At 45.6% G+C, this 19,270-nt stretch overlaps 2 protein-coding genes across 7 annotated transcripts; one reads left to right on the top strand and one right to left on the bottom strand.

The window, feature by feature from the left end:
- Positions 1 to 551: 551 nt before the first annotated feature.
- On the bottom strand, positions 552 to 3,499 carry JAGN1 (jagunal vesicle mediated transporter 1). Of its 5 annotated transcripts, none has more exons than XM_030759420.2 (2): positions 3,099 to 3,499; positions 552 to 1,499 (listed from the first exon to the last, which is right to left on the bottom strand). In XM_030759420.2, the coding sequence occupies exons 1-2, from the start codon at positions 3,341 to 3,343 to the stop codon at positions 1,037 to 1,039; spliced, it is 708 nt and encodes a 235-aa protein (XP_030615280.2). In that variant the 5' UTR covers positions 3,344 to 3,499; the 3' UTR covers positions 552 to 1,036. The 5 variants fall into 5 exon arrangements, with proteins under 5 accessions (XP_030615280.2, XP_022420411.1, XP_089775786.1 ...); XM_022564703.2 differs by having other exon boundaries at positions 3,255 to 3,482; XM_089919660.1 differs by having other exon boundaries at positions 552 to 1,624; positions 3,255 to 3,348.
- A 4,606-nt stretch (positions 3,500 to 8,105) lies between these two features.
- CIDEC (cell death inducing DFFA like effector c) lies at positions 8,106 to 17,490 on the top strand. Of its 2 annotated transcripts, XM_022564699.3 has the most exons (5): positions 9,484 to 9,551; positions 10,690 to 10,843; positions 13,730 to 13,888; positions 13,971 to 14,158; positions 16,934 to 17,490. In XM_022564699.3, exons 1-5 carry the CDS (start codon positions 9,499 to 9,501, stop codon positions 17,094 to 17,096), a joined length of 717 nt encoding a protein of 238 aa, XP_022420407.2. In that variant the 5' UTR covers positions 9,484 to 9,498; the 3' UTR covers positions 17,097 to 17,490. The 2 variants fall into 2 exon arrangements, with proteins under 2 accessions (XP_089775785.1, XP_022420407.2); XM_089919659.1 differs by having other exon boundaries at positions 8,106 to 9,551; positions 13,971 to 17,017.
- Positions 17,491 to 19,270: the final 1,780 nt, after the last annotated feature.

The raw sequence follows: 19,270 nt of genomic DNA, 5'->3' as shown, positions 1-19,270 counted from the left end.
CCACTCCGCGGCATGTGGGATCTTCCCAGACATGGGCACGAACCTGTGTCCCCTGCATTGGCAGGCGGACTCTCAACCACTGCGCCACCAGGGAAGCCCCCCACTTCTATTTTTAACTTCTCTGATCCACACCAGACATACTGTGTTCATTAGTTGTTTCACATGGATATTACGTTTCACCTAGATTGCAAATTTTTTATCTGCAGGGTACTTTAAAATTCTTTTGGATACCATAAAACAGTATTAGACACATAACTAACACTGTTAACACTGAATGATAAACATGAATATCCAACCAAAAGACGAACCCATAACCCAAGCTGGATAAATGAGAACGGACCATTTGAGAGGCGGAGGTTAAATGTATGGCCCACAGTAGTTACTGCCAATCAGCTGCAGGGTTGCAACTATGACTTAAGTTCCCTATGTCCAGTTCACTTCCCCACCGCCACTGCCAGGTTTCTCGGGGAGCCTCTACGTACCTCCTAGTGACTAAGGCCACTCAAACAACACGCTTTTCACACTCTATCAGATGCCGAACACAAAGCACAGGGGGGACAAGGCAGTTGTAACTTTATTGAGGTTCTTTTTAATTAAAACGCTTCACAGTAGAGACCACAGCCTGCAAGGGGAGCAGCCTCTCAAATGTTTCCTGCCCCGTGACTCATAGATTGAAGTAGAATGTGATTTATTCCCTATCTCCTCCAGTCTCGGTGGCTAAGGGGTGATGGATGGAAGCGGAGAGAAAGAGGCAAGGATGAAAAACTCAGAAGGATCTCAACTTCAACCAGCTGAAATTTGTTTCACAGCTGCTGATCACCCAGTTCCACCAACCAGGAGTAAATTAAACATAGTTTTGCTACCAGCTGATGGCAACAGAAGGGGCTTTGCAGAACTTGGACCTAGTTTGCACTAGTTGCCAACATCGCAGCCGCCAAAATCACCGAAGGAGGTTTTAGAACAGCTCCTCTACCCTCTCACTCCACTGGATGGGAGGCCCAGGCTTCACCTCACACAGTAGTTCATCAAGCAGGCTTCATTTACGCTTCTTCTCCTGTGTGCTGGTGAACCAAGAGTCTAGGAGCTTCTTGCTGTAGTATAACTGCCAGGCATGCACTTGGACCACCAGCACCAACACCAGATACATGACGGAGACGGCAGAAAAACCAAAGAGGAAGCGGTAGGCCTTGCCATGGCGGTAGAGCTGCTGTGCAGCAGGGAACATCTCCATGCTGCCATATATGAGGGGAGCGATGGAAAAGAGCCCCATGCTGATCATGGAGAGCACCAGGTAGCTAATGTTGTTGCGGGGGAAGGAGAGGAGGCCCAAGAGGGAGGGCACAATGCTCAGCAAATAGGGGTACTCCCACTGATAGGGCATGGCCACCTGATCATGCGACAAGAGCCTCAGGTGCCCCACGCTCATCTTGGCAACCAGCAGCAGCCATATGACCAGATGCACGTAGATCAGCTTCTTGATTTCATACTTGAGGGTCACACTGTGGGGCAGAGCAGAGGGAGAAGTACCTTTCATTCAAAATTTTCTGACCACCAATTCTATGTCAGGCAACTGTACTGGACACTGGGAAACAGACGTGAATAAGGTATAGTTCCTGCCTGGAGGCTGGGAACAAGGTACACAGGAAGAAAAAAGTAATTAGAAAACAAACTGGAAAAACTCTAATAAATCTATGTTGCAAAATATATGGAATCACAGGAAGGAGTAATGAATTCTGATTGAGATGAGTTGACTGAGAAGGCCGTCTGGACAAGGGTGTTATCTGAGCTAGGCTCTGAGACGTGGGTGGAGATGGACATTCCAAGCAGAGGTAACAGCATGCAGGCAAAAAGGCATAAGCATTTGTGTTCCAGGAGAGCAAATGGTTGGGTGTGGAAGGACTACAATGTGGTGGAGAGGGGAGTAGCAGGATATGAAGTTGCAAAGACTATCACTGAGTCACTTTAAAGACAGAAGAGTAACTCAGGGCTGTGTTTACAAAGGGAACTCTGGGGAATTCCCTGGCGGTCCAGTGGTTAGAAATCTGGCTTTTCACTGCCAAGGCCACAGGTTCAATCCCTGGTCGGGCAACTAAGGTCCTGCAAGCCCCATGGCGTGGCCAAAAAAAAAAAAATGAAAGAAAACTCTGACTGTGGTATAGGAGGATAGCCTATGGAAGGAGGTATTGGCAGCAAGGAAACCAACTCAGGCTGCCCGTACTTCTCCAGCTAGAGTACATTTTTCATCTAAAGTAAGGATATTTTCTCTTATTCTTTGAATTCTCTCAGGTCCTAAATATATCCCCTTCACGCCTTCATAGAGCAGAGTTTCTGCTCTAGACAGGCATGAAAACACTGGCTTGAGTTGTGAGGTGCCCTTTAGACAAGGGTCTAAGGATAAGAATAAAGTGAGGTTTCAAAGAGCTTGTCATTCTTTAAAACTGTGGAGAAAAAAACGTGGAAAAGATTCAGGGAAATTTCAATGGATTTAAGTAAAGAAAATCTCTAAAAAATTTTTATTTTAAAAAATATTCATTATAGAAAGTGCAGAAAGGTGGGGCGGGAGGGGAATCAGTCACTTGTAGACTTCAAGCTCCATGAAGGCAGGGACCAGTTTTGTTTCTCGATAGACTTTTTTATTGAAGGTATAACATGAATACAAAGACCAGGGCTGCTTTCGCTATTCTATCCTCAGGGCTTAGCACAATGCCTGATGGGTAGAAGCTCAATAAATATTTGTTGAACGAATAAACGAATGTAGAAATATCCCTTACGTGGGGGGTTTCATAAAACTCATTTGAGGCAGAGTAAGTCTGGACTTCAAGGTCCAAATCCCCAAAACAACCCAAAATATAACAGCTACCGCGTACTGGACAGACTTATGTGCTAGATCTTATGCTACGCTCTTTATGCGATTATTGGCTCACTAATTCATCACCAAGACCGAAAAGGTAGATTAATTTTCCCTTGCCAGATAAGCAAACTGAGGCTCAATTAGAAATCAGGTTCCCGAGATCAGAGAGCGGGGCCAGCATCGCCGAGACACCGGAGCCCCAGCCCGGACCCCTCAAGGCACAGCGGGATCAATGGGTGGAACTCACAGGAGCGACGGGGCTTCCCGGGATTGGGGGCCGGCCCCGGGCCGTCGCAGGAGGAGGGGACTTGGTAGGTGCGCGTGAGCGGGCTGGGGAGCAAGACCCTGAGGCCGGGCCGGCGTCGCGTCCCAGGCCCTGCGAGCTCCTCGCCTCACTTCATACCTCATCTGGTAGTGCGTGGCGACGCGCTCCCGGTGCTGAAAGTCGCTGCCGTCGGTGCCGGCCGCTCGCGGGCCTGCCCGAGACGCCATCTTCCCTGCCCAGAGCCCTGGAGCCCCTCACGCCGACCAGCTGCAGCGACTAGAGCGCCAACCTGCCTGCCAACCCTAAGCGCGCCGCCTCAGCTCCGCCCACCCAACAGCCGAGCGGTTCTGTGAGGACAACTTCCGGCCTCTCTGTCTCCGGAGGACCGACTCTGTAGTCACGTCCCTGCGCACGCGCACACATACGCACACGCTTTTTTTCTAGGCCCCGCCCTGTCCGTCTCTCCCCAGCATTTGGAGCGCGCAGAAAATTAAACCCTAGCGCGTGTTTCTTTTTGCCAAGGTCGGGAGCTGATACTCCAGCCTCTCGAGCACTTACACTTTCTTTAACTCTAATTCGATTTTAAGACGTCTCTGTTCCCACTTCACAGATGGAGAAACTGATGCCTGGAAGGGATCTGTGACTTTCCCAAGAGCGTGCATCTTTCACACTCAAAGTCTCAAAGTATCTCCCCACAGATTAATCTTTGCAAGAAGAAACGGTAACTTTACAGTGGAGAAACCTGGCACTCACCCCCTTAACTAAGTAATCAAGTTAACTTGCCCAGGAGTGAGACAAACTGACTCCTTATGCCTCCTGCTAATCTTGAGGACACAGCATCACTGAGGTGATATTCTTGCCCAAAATACTTAACCTGAATCTAATCATGAAGAGGTGACAGATAAACTCAAATTGAGGGACAGTCTACAAAATAACTGGACTATACTTTTTAAGAAATGTCAAGGCCATGAAAGAAAAAGAAATTAGGCAGAGGCAGAAAGCAGAGTAGTGGCTGCCAAGGAACGTGGTGATGATGGTTGCACAACCATATGAATATACTTCATGCCACTGAACTGTATACTTAAAAATCGTTTATTTTATGTTATGTACGCTTTACCACAATAAAAAAATACATAAAACAAGAATTTCAAAATTGTTATCTGAAAAAACTGAAGTATCTTTTTAGAGTCATTTGTATTTCATTTCCCTGAACTGTGTTCATATCCTTTGTCTATTTTTCTACTGCATTGTTGGCCTTGTTAATTTATATACAGATGGCAGAGAGAGACAGAGAGAGAGATGACCTCTTGTCTATAATTTTAGTTGCCATATATTTTTCCTATTTATTGTATGTCTTTTGACTTTACTCATGGTGTCACAATTTTAACATGCAGAATAGTTTTTTCATAAGGTTGAATATATAGTCTTTTCTTTTTTGGCTTCTCAATTTTGCTTCATAACTAGAGTCCTTCTCTGTTCCAAGATGCTCAAATGATTTTATGCATTTCAGCATTTGGGAACCACGCTGACATCTGCCTCCCAGACTAGAGGTGAGCGCCTCAAAGAGAGGGATAAGAACCGAGTCATCAGGACTTCTCTGGTGGCGCAGTGGTTAAGAATCCGCCTGCAGGTGACACGGGTTCGATCCCTGGTCCAGGAAGACCCCACATGCTGTGGAGCAAATAAGCCCGTGCGCCACAACTACGGAACCCGCGCTCTAGAGCCCGTGAGCCACAACTACTGAGTCTGTGTGCCACAACTACTAAGCCCGCGTGCCTAGAGCCCGTGCTCCGCAACATGAGAAGCCACCGCAATGACAAGTCCGTGCACCGCAACGAAGAGTAGCCCCTGCTCACCGCAACTAGAGAAAGCACATGCACAGCAACGAAGACCCAACGCAGCCATAAATAAATAAATAAATAAATAAATAAAATAGAAATGCTTGCTGAATACATAAATTATGAATGAGCCAAAACCATCCTCTTCTCCTAAGCACTGTGAAGAATCCTCAGGTTCACCAAGCATTCCTCCATCCCCCACAGACACTCTCTGGCTTTAGCTTGTGCTTATCTTTTTCTTTTCTGTGTGTGATTTCCATGATGTTCATCAGGGCTTCTGAGTCAGACTGCTTCTGAGTCATCCATTGGCTTATCATGAGACACTAGGCACATGTTGGATGTTCAGTAAATATTTGAGGCATGAATGTCCAAGGGAGGGGCCCCAACCCTTTCCCCAGAATTTCCTCCCTGAAGTATTGGTACTTCTCTTCTGGCTCTTGGTCTGTCTTGAAGTTTAGTGATTTGTGTTCCTGTCTCCTCACCCTGCTCATTCTCTTCTCAAATCCTTTGCACTGATGTTTCCTTTGCCTTGAATGCCCCCAGCCCACCTCCAGGACTTCAAAAGACGATTCCAGTCCCGGGTGGAACACTATAGACTGAATGTTTGTGTCCCCCACCCTTGCCTCCATTTGTATGTTGAAACCTAATCCCCAATGTGATGGTATTTGGAGGTGGAATTTGGGGGTGGTGGGATTAGTGTACTTATCAAAGAGACTCCCTTGCTCCTTCTACCAGGTGAGGACACAGAGAGAGGACAGCTCTCTGTGAACCAGGAAGAAGGTCTTCACCAGAGACCAGAACTACCAGCACCTTGATCTTGGACTTGTCAGCCTCCAGAACTATGAGAAATAAGTTTCTTTTTAGCCACCAGTTTATGGTATTCTGTATAGCAGCCCAAACAGACCAAGACACTCCAGGTCTTGAAAAGACTGACTTCTCATCAGTCAGGATTTAGCTGAAAGCTCACCTCTGAGGCCTTTCTTTCTTTCTTTAAGTTTATTTATTTATTTATTTATTTATTTATGGCTGCATTGGGTCTTTGTTGCTGCGTGCGGGCTTTCTCTAGTTGCGGTGAGCGGGGGCTACTCTTCGTTGCGGTGTGCAGACTTCTCACTGCGCTGGCTTTTCTCGTTGCGGAGCATGGGCTCTAGGTGCGCAGGCTTCAGTAGTTGTGGCTCGCGGGCTTAGCTGCTCCGCGGCATGTGGGATCTTCCCGGACCAGGGCTCGAACCCGTGTCCCCTTCGCTGGCAGGCAGATTCTTAACCACTGCGCCACCAGGGAAGCCCTGAGGCCTTTCTTAAGCCTACAGGCCAATCTAGCTCTCCAGCCATTTGTTATCATATCACCTTGTGTTGTTTTCTTCCCAGAACGTCATTATCTGAAATTATCTTGATTATTTGCATATTTGTTCATGGTCTGAGTTCCCCCTTCCTCCAGGAATGTCAGCTCCTTGAAGTGTGGGACAAGGCTGTGTTGTTTCCTGCTGTATTCTCAGACCCTAGGAGGGCTGGCACACGGTAAGTACCTAATAAGTATTTGTTGAGTGAGTGCATGATGGTTGCCTGAAAGCTTTTATGGGGAAGGATTTAGATATAAGTAATAGGATGATGGTGATGATTATAGCTATTTATTGAGCCTGAAGGGTGCACTAAACTTTACATCAAGTACTTTTCACGATTATCTCATTTAATCTTCATGACAACCCAGTGGGGTAGGAACCATTTTTAATCCCCATTTGTTAGATCCAACTGAAGCTTAGATGAGTTACATCACACAGCTAGTGCTAGACTGCTGGTTTTCAAAATAGGGTCCCTAAGTAGCCACAGTGTCAGCATCACCTCGGAAACTCTTAGAAATACACTTTCTTAGGCCCCACCCCAGACATACTGAGTCAGAAACTCTGCGGTGGAGCCCAGCAATCTAATCTTTAACAAGTCTTCCATGTGATTCTGATGCACTAGTGTGAAAAACCCAACTCTAAAAGAAAGGTGAGGTTGAACTCTTTTTTGTAAAACAGCTTTATGGAGATATAATCCATATACCATACACACTTAGGTGTACAATCCGATGGTTTTAGTATATTTGCAGGGTTGTACAACCTCCAAATAGATTTAGCACAATCATCAAAGTAGATTGTGTTCAGATTACTAGATTAGAACTTTTTTTTGGCTCCCCTGAAAGAAACCCCATGCCCACTAGCAGTTCCCATTCCCCTTCCACTCCCCAGCCCCTCTAAACAACCACTAATTAATTTTTTGTCTTTATAGTTTTGTCTATTCCGGACATTTCATACAAGTGGAATGATACAAGTATGTATGTGATCTCTTGTGACTGGCTTTGCATAATGTTTGCATAATAAATCCCTTGTGATTTCACTTTGCATAATGTTTTCAACGTTTGTCCATGTACTGTAGTAGCATATATCCTTTCGATTGACAAATAATATTCCATTTATGGATATACCACTGTTTTTTATCCATTCATCAATTGACGAACATTTGGGTTGTTTCTACATTTTGCCTGTTATGAATAACACTATGAACTTTCTCGTGTATGAGTTTTTGTGTGGACATAGATTTTCATTTCCCTTGGAGATATATATATAACTCCAAATATTAGGTATATGTAGAACTTCTGGGTCATAGATCTTACACTCTTAACCACTACACATTTCAGCTAGTCTTTATTATTATTATTAAATTATCTGCTATTATTAAATAATTATATTATCAATAACACCAATATTTGTTTCTATCTATTAAGTATCTCTGTTGCAAAGCCCTGTACTTTTATTATTACAAATCCTTACCTCGGTCAGGATCATTAAGACAGGAATCATTATCTCTTTTGAAGAGGTGAGCGAAACTGGGGCTCAGGAGGTTAAGGGAACTTGTCTACACTCCAACAGCTAACATGGGCAGAGCTGGGACCACCATGCACGCCTGCCTGTTTCCTGTGCCCTGTGTGCCCAATACCATGTCCTGGGTCATACCCTGCCCCAGATCTTTCGAAACATGCCTCCACCCCTCCTTTCTGGCTTTTTCTGGAAGTGAGGCTGGCTTGACATCCCAAGGGTGAGAGCTGCACACTCAGCGCCTGTGCTCTTTTCCAGCTGGGGCTGGAGGCCAGGGGAGGGGCTGCCCTGGGAGCTGGAAATAAAATGGAGGGAGGGCTGGGCTGAGAAGGGCAGTATTGGAAGGTTAGGAGGCTGGGAAGTGGGAGGTAAGGAGTTTCTTACTCTGGGTTTTTTGTTTTGGTTTGGTTCTGGCTCCTAGAGAACCGGTGAGGTGGGGCTGGGTGGAGTTTTGTGATTGGGAGTGAGGCTGAAGCAAGCTGATGTGGGTAGTGCTAAGTGGGGGAGAGGGCTTTCTCAGACAGGCTGGCCTGGGGCGTCCCCTGCATTGTCAGAAAGAAAGACTGGGGAGGGGGCTGCGTTCCATGCACTCCTTGAGCCCCTGGCTCTGAGGCAGGCCCTGTCTGCAGGGGGGCTGGGAAAGGGAGAACATCTCAGGGCGAGGCACCCAAGGAGCGGGGCTGCTATGGCAGAAGCAGACACTGAGGCCCACTTGGCTAGGAAGAAGGAAGGGCAAGGATGAAGGGGAAATTCTGTGAGCCATCTAAGAAGGCTTTCCGAGATGTGGAAAACAGTGAAACTCAGGCTTCAGGGCTGCAAACGTTTAGCCCTGGGCCAAGGGAGGCATTACAGGTGGAGGAACTGCCTGCAGGAGGGCTTGGAGCCTGCAGGAGCTAGATCGAGCAGGCTCAGGAGAGAAGGGCTGGCAGGTCAGCCCAGGGCCGTCGGCTAGTGCCCAGAATGGCGGCCAGCAGCCTTGAGCCACAGTGGCTGTGTACATTTAAGTTAGTTAACACTCAATAAAAATAAAAATCCAGCTCCTCAGTTGTACGGCCACACTTCAAGGGCTCAGTCGCCATGTGGGGCTAGCAGCTCCAGTATTGGAGAGAACGGATGTAGAACGGTTCCTTCGTGGTAGAAAGTCTCTGGCCAGCAGGAACCCTCAGGAGGGGTTCGGATTGCTCAAGGACCCACTGGAGAGAGCAGGCTTAGACTGGGTTGCCTGGCCTGGGAGGTCTCTGAACAACAGGTGAGGGAAGGTCCCCAGCAGTGCAAGGTGGTGTGACTCGCCTCCTGCCAGCGTAAAGTGGACTCTGCCCCCAGGGACAGGAACTAACCAGGCAGGGCCTCTTCAGTCCTGACTTGTGAACCCTGATCAGTGTGACCAGAGCCAGGGTCAGAGAAACATGGAGTGAGTGGTGCCGGGGAGGGAGGAGCGGCTGCTGAGGGGGGCTGAGCCTGGGCACTAAGGGGGTCTCCAGCTTGCTCACGGTGGCGTACATGGGTGGGACAGGGGAAGGGCTGGGGGAGGTGTGTGTGCGAGTTGCTAGGGGAGACCAGAGCAGAGGCTTGCTGGATGGAGGTTGGGTTGCTCTGTGTCAAAAGACAAGAGAGAGGGAACCCTCCCATCCCCACCTAAGGAGCTGTCTCTGCTTCCTTCCCAGGCCCAACACTGTCCAGCTGACGAGGATGGAATACGCCATGAAGTCCCTCAGCCTTCTCTATCCCAGGTCCCTCTCCAGGTGAGGAGAGCCAAGAATGGAAGGGAAGGGGAGCTACTGTGAGCTGTAGGGCAGACCTTCTTGAACTTCGATGGGCACATAAGTCACCTGGGTGTCTTATTCAAATGCAGGTGCTGATTCAGGAGGTCTGGAGTGGGACCCAAGACTTGCCCCTCCCACAAGCCCCCAGGAGATATTAATGCTGCTGTCTCTCCCCCCACAGTCCCCCATATCACACATTGAGTAGAAAGAGGTAGATACTGCTTGATGCTTTCATTATTGATCTCATTTAAACCTCACCACAACTTTGGGAAGTGGGGATTATTATGCCAAATTAACAGATGGGGAAACCGAGGCACAGGGTGGGCTCTCTCAGTCACCTAGCAAATGGGTAGTGGAGTCAGGATTCGAACTTGGGTCTGCCTGACTCCAAAATCTAGGTTCACTGCACACCTTTTGTTCTACATCGTGTATCTGAGTTCAAAACTGTCTTATATTGACCTCAGCTTTGCCACTTCGTCTCACATTACAGGTGAGAAGAATGAGGCTAAGAGAGGAAAGTGGTAATTGGGCAAATGTGGGGTAGTCTTCTATGACTGGCTACTTGTCATGGTCTGAAACCCAGCAGTGTCAATATCACTTGGGAACTCATTACATACATAAAATCTCAGAACCTACCCAGACCTACTGAATCAGAACGTGCATTTTCACAAGATCACCAGGGGAGTGACGTGTCCACTAAAGTTTAAGATGCACTGATCCAGGGACTTCCCTGGTGGCCCAGTGGGTAACACTCCGCACTCCCAATGCAGCGGGCACGGGTTCGATACCTGGTCGGGGAACTAGATGCCACATACATGCCAAAACTAAGAAGTCCGCATGCTGCAACTAAAGATCCCGCATGCCACTACGAAGATCCCGCGTGCCGCAACTAAGACCTGGCACAGCCAAAATAAATAAATAATTTAAAAAAAAAAAAAAAAGATGCACCAATCCAGCAGGCTTTTGAGGAAGACTCTCTAGAGCAGGTTTGGTGGGTGGTAGGGGAGGAGGAATATGATGAGCTCAGCCTAGAGGATTGGGAGGTAAGTTACCCTGCTGTGCGTTGAGGGCTGGGAGGCATCAGGCAGCTCATTCTGATGCTCCATATGGCCTCCAGGTACGTGGCAGTCAGCACCTCGGTGGTGACCCAGAAGCTGCTGTCACAGCCCAGCCCGGAGGCCCCCAGGGCCCGGCCCTGCAGAGTAAGCAATGCTGACCGGAGTGTGCGGAAGGGCATCATGACACACAGTCTTGAGGACCTCCGCCTCAAGGTAGGAATGGGCCTGCCTCTGCACAGCCCACCACGGGGACCTTGGCAGAGAGCTGGCCCCAACAGCTGCCTCTGCATCATGCGCTAGGAGTTCAGCAGGGATGGAGTTCATGGCTTAGATGGCGAAAAGATTTCCTTTCTAATGGCAGCTCCAGTGGGCTTGTAGTGCCCACCTGGAATCCTGTCTGTCTGTTGACAGGGAGAGGGCAGTGCGTTACCATCTGATACTAACAATAGGTCAGTGGTATTTTTGGAGTCTCGTTTTCTTACTGGAGGGACCCTTAGGTTCCCTTTTCCAGTAGTACTTAAACTTGTAGAATTGCCCAGAAGTTGGAGTATTGAGTAAGATTTTAGAGATTCCCTTCCCTATCTCCTTCCCTTACCTTCATGCAGGGCAATTCTCCTTCAATCTGTCTCCTACATTGGCCTTCCATGCAAAGCTTTGTTAACAGCTGTGGAAGACTTTCTTCAAACTATTGATTAGATGGGACTTCCCTGGTGGTCCAGTGGTTAAGACTTCCTGCTCCAATGCAGGAGGCACAGGTTCAATCCCTGGTTAGGGAACTAAGGTCCCGCATGTCCCTCGGCACGGTCAAAAAAAAAAAAAAAGTAAAAACTATTGATCAGGTAAGCTTTCAGAGAGGAAACCAAGGACACGCAGCTCTTGTGGGTGGTAGTAACATTGGGCAAGAATGACACCCTTCCCCATTTCCATGCTCCCCCTACACTTGGTTGGGAGTAACTTGTCCTAATCCTTCCTTCTTATAAAGACACCTTTCCTTCTTACAAGTCATAGTGGATTATGGCCCACTCTAATGCCCTAATTTTAATGTAATTACTTTTTTAAAGACTCTATCTCCAAATATAGTCATACTCTGAGGTACTGGGATTAGGACTTCAACATATGAATTTGGGGGGGGGATACCAGCCCATAATACATACAAATCAACTGAATAGAACTGAGAGTCCAAAAATAAATCCACGTATCTGTGGTCAATTGATTTTTAACAGGATGCCAAGACTATTCAATGGAGAAAGAATAGTCTTTTCAACAAATATTCCTGAGACAATGGGCTATCCAAATGCAAAAGAATGAAGTTGGATCCCTCCCTCATACTACATATAAAATTAATTCAAAGTAGATCAAAGACCTAAGTGTAGAGCTAAAACTATAAAACCCTTAGAAGAAAACATAGGTATAAGTGTTCATAACCTTGGTTTCTTAGATATGGCACCAAAGCACAAGTAACCAAAGGGAAAAAAGTTGGACTTTATCAACATTAAAAACTTTTGTGCATCAAAGGACACGATCAAAAAATATGAAAAGATAACCCACAGAATGGGAGAAAATATTTGCAAATCACATATCTGATAAGGGTCTAGTATCAAGAATATATAAAGAACTCTTAAAACTCAGTAAAAAGATGATCCTTTTGAAAATGGGCAAAGAATCTGAGTAGATATTTCTCCAAAGAAGATGTACAAATGGCTGATAACACATGAAAAGATGCTCACCACCCTTAGTCATTAGGGAAATGCAAATCAAAAACACTTCATACTGCTAGGATGGCTAAAATAAAAGACAGACTAAAACAAGTGTTGGTGAGGATGTGGAGAAATTGCTGTTGGGAATGTAAAATCATGCAACAGCTTCAGAAAACAGTTTGGTATTTCCTTAAGAAGAGTAAACATAGCGTTATTATATGACTCAGCAATTCCAATCCTAGGTATACAGCCAGGAAAATTGAAAAGACATGTCACACAAAAATTTGTACATGAATGTGCATAGCAGCATTATTCTTAATACTCAAAAAATAGAAACAACCCACATGTCCATCAATTGAAGAATGGATTAAAAATGTGGTATATCTATTTAGTAGAATATTATTCAGCCATAAAAAAGTAAAGAATCATGCTGCAACATAGAAGAACCTTGAAAACATGTTACGTGAAAGAAGCCAGTCTAAAAAGACCACACATTGTATGATTCCACTTATATGAAATGTCCAGCATAGACAGATCCACAGAGATGGACAGAAGAGGAGAGGTTGCCAAGGGCTAGGAAATGAGGAGTGCCAGCTAATGGGGCTAGGTTTCTCTTTGGGGTAAAAATGGGGTTGAAAATGTTTTCAAATTATACAGTGGTGGTAGTTGCACAGCTTTGTGAATATGCTAAAAACCACTGGATTGTAGACTTTAAAAGAGTGAATTTTATGGCATGTAAATTATATCACAATTAAAAGTTACATGTGTGACTCCCGTTATAATTTTTTAAGATTTATTTATTTTTTATTTTTATTTATTTATTTATTTTGGCTGTGTCGGGTCTTAGTTGTGGCCCATGGGATCTTCGTTGAGGCATAAGGGATCTTTCGTCATGGTGCGAGGGCTTCTCTCTAGTTGTGGCATGCGGGTTTTCTCTTATCTAGTTGTGGCGCGCGGGCTCCAGGGTGTGTGGGCTCTACAGTATGCAGCACGCGGGCTCTAGTTGAGGTGCACAAGCTCAGTAGTTGTGGCACGCCGGCTTAGTTGCCCTGTGGCATGTGGGGTCTTAGTTCCCTGACCAGGGATCGAACCTGCTTCCCCTGCATTGCAAGGCAGATTCTTTACCACTGGACCACCAGGGAAGTCCCTCCCATTATATTTTTATTGGACAGCACTATTCTAGAATATTAACCATGAAGTCAGATACCAAGGGATACCATAATATAGGTTCTTTGGATGGTGATCCCACAGCAAGAGCCCTGGGTTCCAGTCCCATCCCATAAGTCCCGGCCCACTCACGTGTGTCTGAGGTGTGCCAGCTGAGGTGTGTGATGTGGGTCTTCCCCATACCAGCTCTGTGGCTACATGTGATGGCAGAAGCATCACTTACCTTATTCTCCAGGTCCAGGATACCCTGATGCTGGCAGACAAGCCTTTCTTCCTGGTGCTGGAGGAAGATGGCACAACTGTAGAGACAGAAGAGTATTTCCAATCCCTGACAGATGACACCGTGCTCATGGTCCTCCATAAGGGGCAGAAATGGCAGCCCCCATCAGAGCAGGTGACGTCCCACCTGTCAGGGAGTACTGGGAGCTTAGAAGAAATCCTTGAGGGGTGCCAACCACATGCTTGTCTTGATGCAGGGCACTAGGTACCAACTCTCCCTCTCCCGTAAGCCTGCCAAGAAGATTGATGTGGCCCAAGTAACCTTCGACCTGTACAAGGTGAACCCACAGGACTTCATTGGTTGCCTGAACGTGAAGGCGACTCTCTATGGCACATACTCCCTTTCCTATGATCTGCGCTGCTACGGCGCCAGGCGCGTCATGAAGTGAGTGAATTGGGGTTAGCTGGGGACAGGCTGGGTACACTGCAATGGGAGAGGCGCTGTCTTCTCCCATGCACCTCAGGCTTCTCGGAGCCTGGGCCTGGTGTTGATGCTGACAAAGTATGACAATTAGCATTTGTCTAGGACTTTATGGCTGAATTCATGTTTTAGTTTATTGTAGTATATGCCAAAGGGATACATATACTCCTGCTGGTGGAACCTGGATACATTTAGCTTTTCTAATTACCTTCCACTATAACAAGTAATTATTTTTCACCTAAAGTAGTAAGTTTTCCTAAGTAGTCTTCTAATCTTTTGAAAAATGAACATGTGTCAAAAATTTTATTGAACTCAACTAGTGAGAGAACCAGCAAGAAGTTACAATCGGTTCAAAATTCCACCCATATATAGATCCAACAAGAATGCTGAGCTATTTATAAATACAAAATTGGATTTTTCCATGGGGGTGGGAGGGATGAAATAACTGTCCTTCCATAGAACGGAATTAATTTGTATGTCTGTGGACAATAGTCATTTGTATCGTCTAATGAACTTTCAAAGAAACTTTTTACTTTACTTTTGAAAGTCTAATCAAGTATCACAGGAAGCATGGGAATATGTTTAATCATAAGACAAGTACTGTTATGGTAGTGGTTTCCAAATTCAGCTATTCCAGTGGTGCTCTAGAGAATTCTTACCTCATTAGGCAGATGTAGCCACTGAGGCAGAGACATCCAAGTAGTCGAAAACCACAAAGCTGACCTCTTGCCAGTTACTTCTGACAGATGCTACTCCTCCCCAGTTGCTTCATTTAGTGTTTTCTGAGCACTCTCTGTGTCCTGGCCCTATGCTATGAGCTAGAGACACAGAGATAAATAAGATGTCAGAACAAGCTCCATGAGGGCAAGAATTGCTGTTGCCTCCAATACCTTGGTGAATGCTGGTATGTAGCAATAATTCAAATAATGGTACAATGAATGAAGATACATATGATCCTCATTCTCAGGGGCTTCTGAGAAATCCTACTCCTTCCAGAGTTCTGCCAGAACGTATGTAGCTAGAGCACACCAGACCTTCTTGGCTTTCCGAGTTTATTCTCTGCATTCCCAGTCTGCAGATGAGGGACCTGAGGCCGCGTGGTTCTGCCTGCCACAGATAACAGTCAGCGGCAGGCTTGAGCCTCGTTCTATGGCAAGAAGTTCCCTTTTCCTCTTATACAAGATCATATACCCCTCTTGATCTGGGCTTGCTGCCAGCAGTTTGCAGATTGCAAAATCTAGAGCAAGAAGTTTCAGCCTTTAAACTCAGTCCGTCTAGGGGGAGTGGGACCCTCAGACCTAAACACAGTAGGCATATTGGTCCCAAAAGAAAAACAAAAAACAACAGCAAGCTGGAATCAGTGGAATGACTTAGTGGCGTCAGCAAGTGTTTTTTCCTTAATGGTGGTAAAATACACATACCATAAAATTTACCATTTTAACCACTTTTTTTTTAAGTATAAAATTCAGTGACGTTAAGTACATTCACAGTGTTGTGCAACAGTTACTTGTGCATCTATTTCCAGAACTTTTTCATCATCCCAAACTGTAACTCTGTACCCATTAAACACTAACTCTCCACACCCCCTTCCCCCAGCCCTGCTAACCTCTGTCCTACTTCCTGTCTCCATTAATTTTCCTATTCTAGGCAACTCATGTAAGTATAATCATACAATACTTGCCCTTTTGTGTCTGGCTTATTTTACTTAGCATAATGTTTTCAAAGTTCATCCATAATGTAGCATGTGTCAGAATTTCATTCCTATTTATGTCCAGACAGCTGGTTTGAAGCCTCAGTTCTCTAGTTTGAGAAATGGGTATACTTCTCAGGTTTCACCTTTAAATTTTTTAAGTATTTTCATGTGCAGACGTTTATGATTCTAATTGTCTTCCTGTCCCCCTCCACCTCAGCCATAACATAAGTTCATTTACTGAATGAAGGTTAATAGAAGACAAGTTTTAATATCAGCCAGAAAGAATTTATTTTCCTTTTGTTTTCTTCTCCCTGATCCCTCCTAGGACTAGACACCCCTAGTGACCCTCACCTATCTCTTTCAAACAGATCTGGATAAGAATTTGGTTGAAGTAGTCAAGCATTCAACCAGCTAGTCTTCACGCTACATTTCCCCTTCTCTTCTATATATCAGGTCCTGTGTTAAGTGATTTATGTTATTTCATCCTCCTAACCCTGTGTGGGATCAAAATGGTATGATCTCACTTTACAGATGAGGGTGCCGAAGCTCAGAGCTATAGAAGTTTGCCAAGGTTGCCACAGCTAATGAAACTGAATTAGAACTCAGGCCTGTCTGACTGGAGTTCTGTCCTCAGTACACTGCAACACCAGACATGGAGATCTTCACGTCCAGCACTCTGAAAATTAGCTAGACTACAAATGACTTGGAAACACTTCTGTCTAGAACAGAGGTTGTGAACGGCAGAGTCATGTGACAGAGATCAGTCTGGCTGGCCCAAAGTAGCATTAGAAAAATAAAAGGCCATGTTAAATGAGCTTGAATTTTGCACGAGAAGAGGGAGGTTGTGGACGTCTCAGTTAAGGTACGATTGCAGGTAACACTGTAGACCCTGTCCCATTTGCTGAGGGAGGGCAGCATCTGTTCTGTTTGCACATCACTCTACAGTTTATGAAGTTATGAACGCAGCATGGGGGAGCAGGCGTTTAGGGGGAGGAGGAAGGGGCTTTCTTTGTGTTTTGACCCTAGTGCCTTCTCATCCCACCCAGAGAAGCTCTCCGCTGGGCCCTCTTCAGCATGCAGGCCACAGGCCACGTGCTGCTCGGCACCTCCTGTTACCTGCAGCAGCTCCTGGATGCCACAGAGGGAGGGCAGCCCCCCAAGAGCAAAGCCCCATCCCTCATCCCGACCTGTCTGAAGATACTGCAATGAAAGCCCAGCCAAGGACTAGACCGGGGACCCATGCTCAGCTGGTAGCACCCACAAGCCTGGCAGCTAGAGAGCTTCTTACCTTCCCAACACCTCCCTCAGCCCCACAGGAACATGAATGATGAAGCAGGGGGAAGGGCCGGAAACCTGGGCTGGGCTGGCCAAAGGAGAACTGAGGGCTCTTGGCCTGGCCCGGCTCCTTTCTGCCCCAGGTAGTTTAGCGGGCCAAGACTGGTCACCAGCAGGCTATGGCAGGAAGGCTGCCCCTCAGCAACCTGTCTTCACGTGCTACACTTTCATTACACTGCCTACCTCCTGGCCTCCTGTCCCAAATGCTTCTGAGTGAATTGTCAACCCACTCGGGTATGATACTAGAGAGTTCGCAATAAATTATTTATGCTGATACATTTTCTTTGCTTCTGTTCTTTGCGAGGTGAGGGTGGGGTTCTATCTGGAAAGTTGGTAAGGTCTAAGGGAAGAGAGAACTCTGTTGTCAAACCATTCTCCATAATGTGGGGTTATAGGAAACAGCACTTTTTCTACCAAAAAAACAAACAACAAAAAAAATTACAATTAATTCTGAAACTAATGTCTGCTTAATCTGAGGCTTGAGCAGATCATGTAATGAATATGGTAAATGACAATTTCCAAAATAAGTTTGCCTACCAGAAGGACTTTGGGAACACAAAAGACCCAGAACTGCCAAAGCAATCCTGAGGAAGAAGAACAAAGCTGGAGGCATAACCCTCCCAGACTTCAGACAATACTACAAAGCTACAGCAATCAAAACAGCATGGTATTGGCACAGAAATAGACATATGGATCAATGGAAGGAAATAGAGAGCCCAGAAATAAACCCATACCTACAGTCAATTAATCTTCGACAAAGCGGGTAAGAATATACAATGGAGAAAAGACAGTCTCTTCAATAAGTGGTGCTGGGAAAACTGGACAGCTCCATGTAAAAGAATGAAATTAGAACATTCTCTACTACCATATACGAAAGTAAACTCAAAATGAATTAAAGACCTAAATGTAAGACTGGATACTATAAAACTCCTAGAGGAGAACAGAGGCAGAACATTCTTTGACATAAATCACAGCAATATTTATTTTGGATCTGTCTCCTAGAATAATGGAAATAAAAGCAAAAATAAACAAATGCAACCTAAATAAACTCAAAGCTTTTGCACAGCAAAGGAAACCATAAACAAAATGAAAAGACAATCTCCAGAGTGGGAGAAAATATTTGCAAAAGATGCAACTGACAAGGGCTTAATTTCCAAAATATAAAAACAGCTTATATAGCTCAATATCAAAAAAAGCAAACAACCCAATCAAAAAATGGGCAGAAGACCTAAATAGACATCTCTCCAAAGAAGACATATAGATGGCCAGTAGGCACATGAAAAGATGCTCAACATTGCTAATTATTAGAGAAGTGCAAATCAAAACTACAATGAGGTATCACGTCACACCAGTCAGAATGCCCATCATCAAAAAGTCTACAAATAATAAATGCTAGAGAGGGTGTGGAGAAAAAGGAACCCTCCTACACTGTTGGTGGGAATGGAAATTGTGCAGCCACTATGGAGAACAGTATGGGGGTCCCTAAAAAACTAAAAATAAAGCTGCTATATGATCCAGCAATCCCACTTCTGGCCATATATCTGGAAAAGACAAAAACTCTAATTCAAAAAGAAATGTGCCCCCCTATGCTCATAGCAGCACTACTTACAATAGCCAAGATATGGAAGCAACTTAAGTGTCCATCAACAGATGAATGGGTGAAGAAGATGTGGTACATATATACAATGGACGAGTGCTCAGCCATAAAAAAATGAAATAATGCCATTTGCAGCAACATGGATGGACCTAGAGATGATCATAAAAAGTGAAGCAAGTCAGACAGAGAAAGACAAATATCATATGATATCACTTCTATGTGGAATCTAAAAACATGATATAAATGAACTTATTTAGAAAACAGAAACAGACCCACAGACACAGAAAACAAACTTATGGTTACCGAAGGGGAAGGCGGAGAGGGGGACAAATTAGGAGCTTGGGATTAACAGATACACACTACTATATATAAAATAGGGGGGGGGCTTCCCTGGTGGCGCAGTGGTTGAGAGTCTGCCTGCCGATTCAGGGGACACGGGTTCGTGCCCCGG

The sequence above is a fragment of the Delphinapterus leucas genome, chromosome 10 (assembly GCF_059928025.1).
Source record: "Delphinapterus leucas isolate spDelLeu-1000000601 "Yukka" chromosome 10, BTC_Dleu_Yukka2, whole genome shotgun sequence".
Classification (NCBI taxonomy): domain Eukaryota; kingdom Metazoa; phylum Chordata; class Mammalia; order Artiodactyla; family Monodontidae; genus Delphinapterus; species Delphinapterus leucas.
This window is presented reverse-complemented; position numbering and strand designations above follow the sequence as displayed.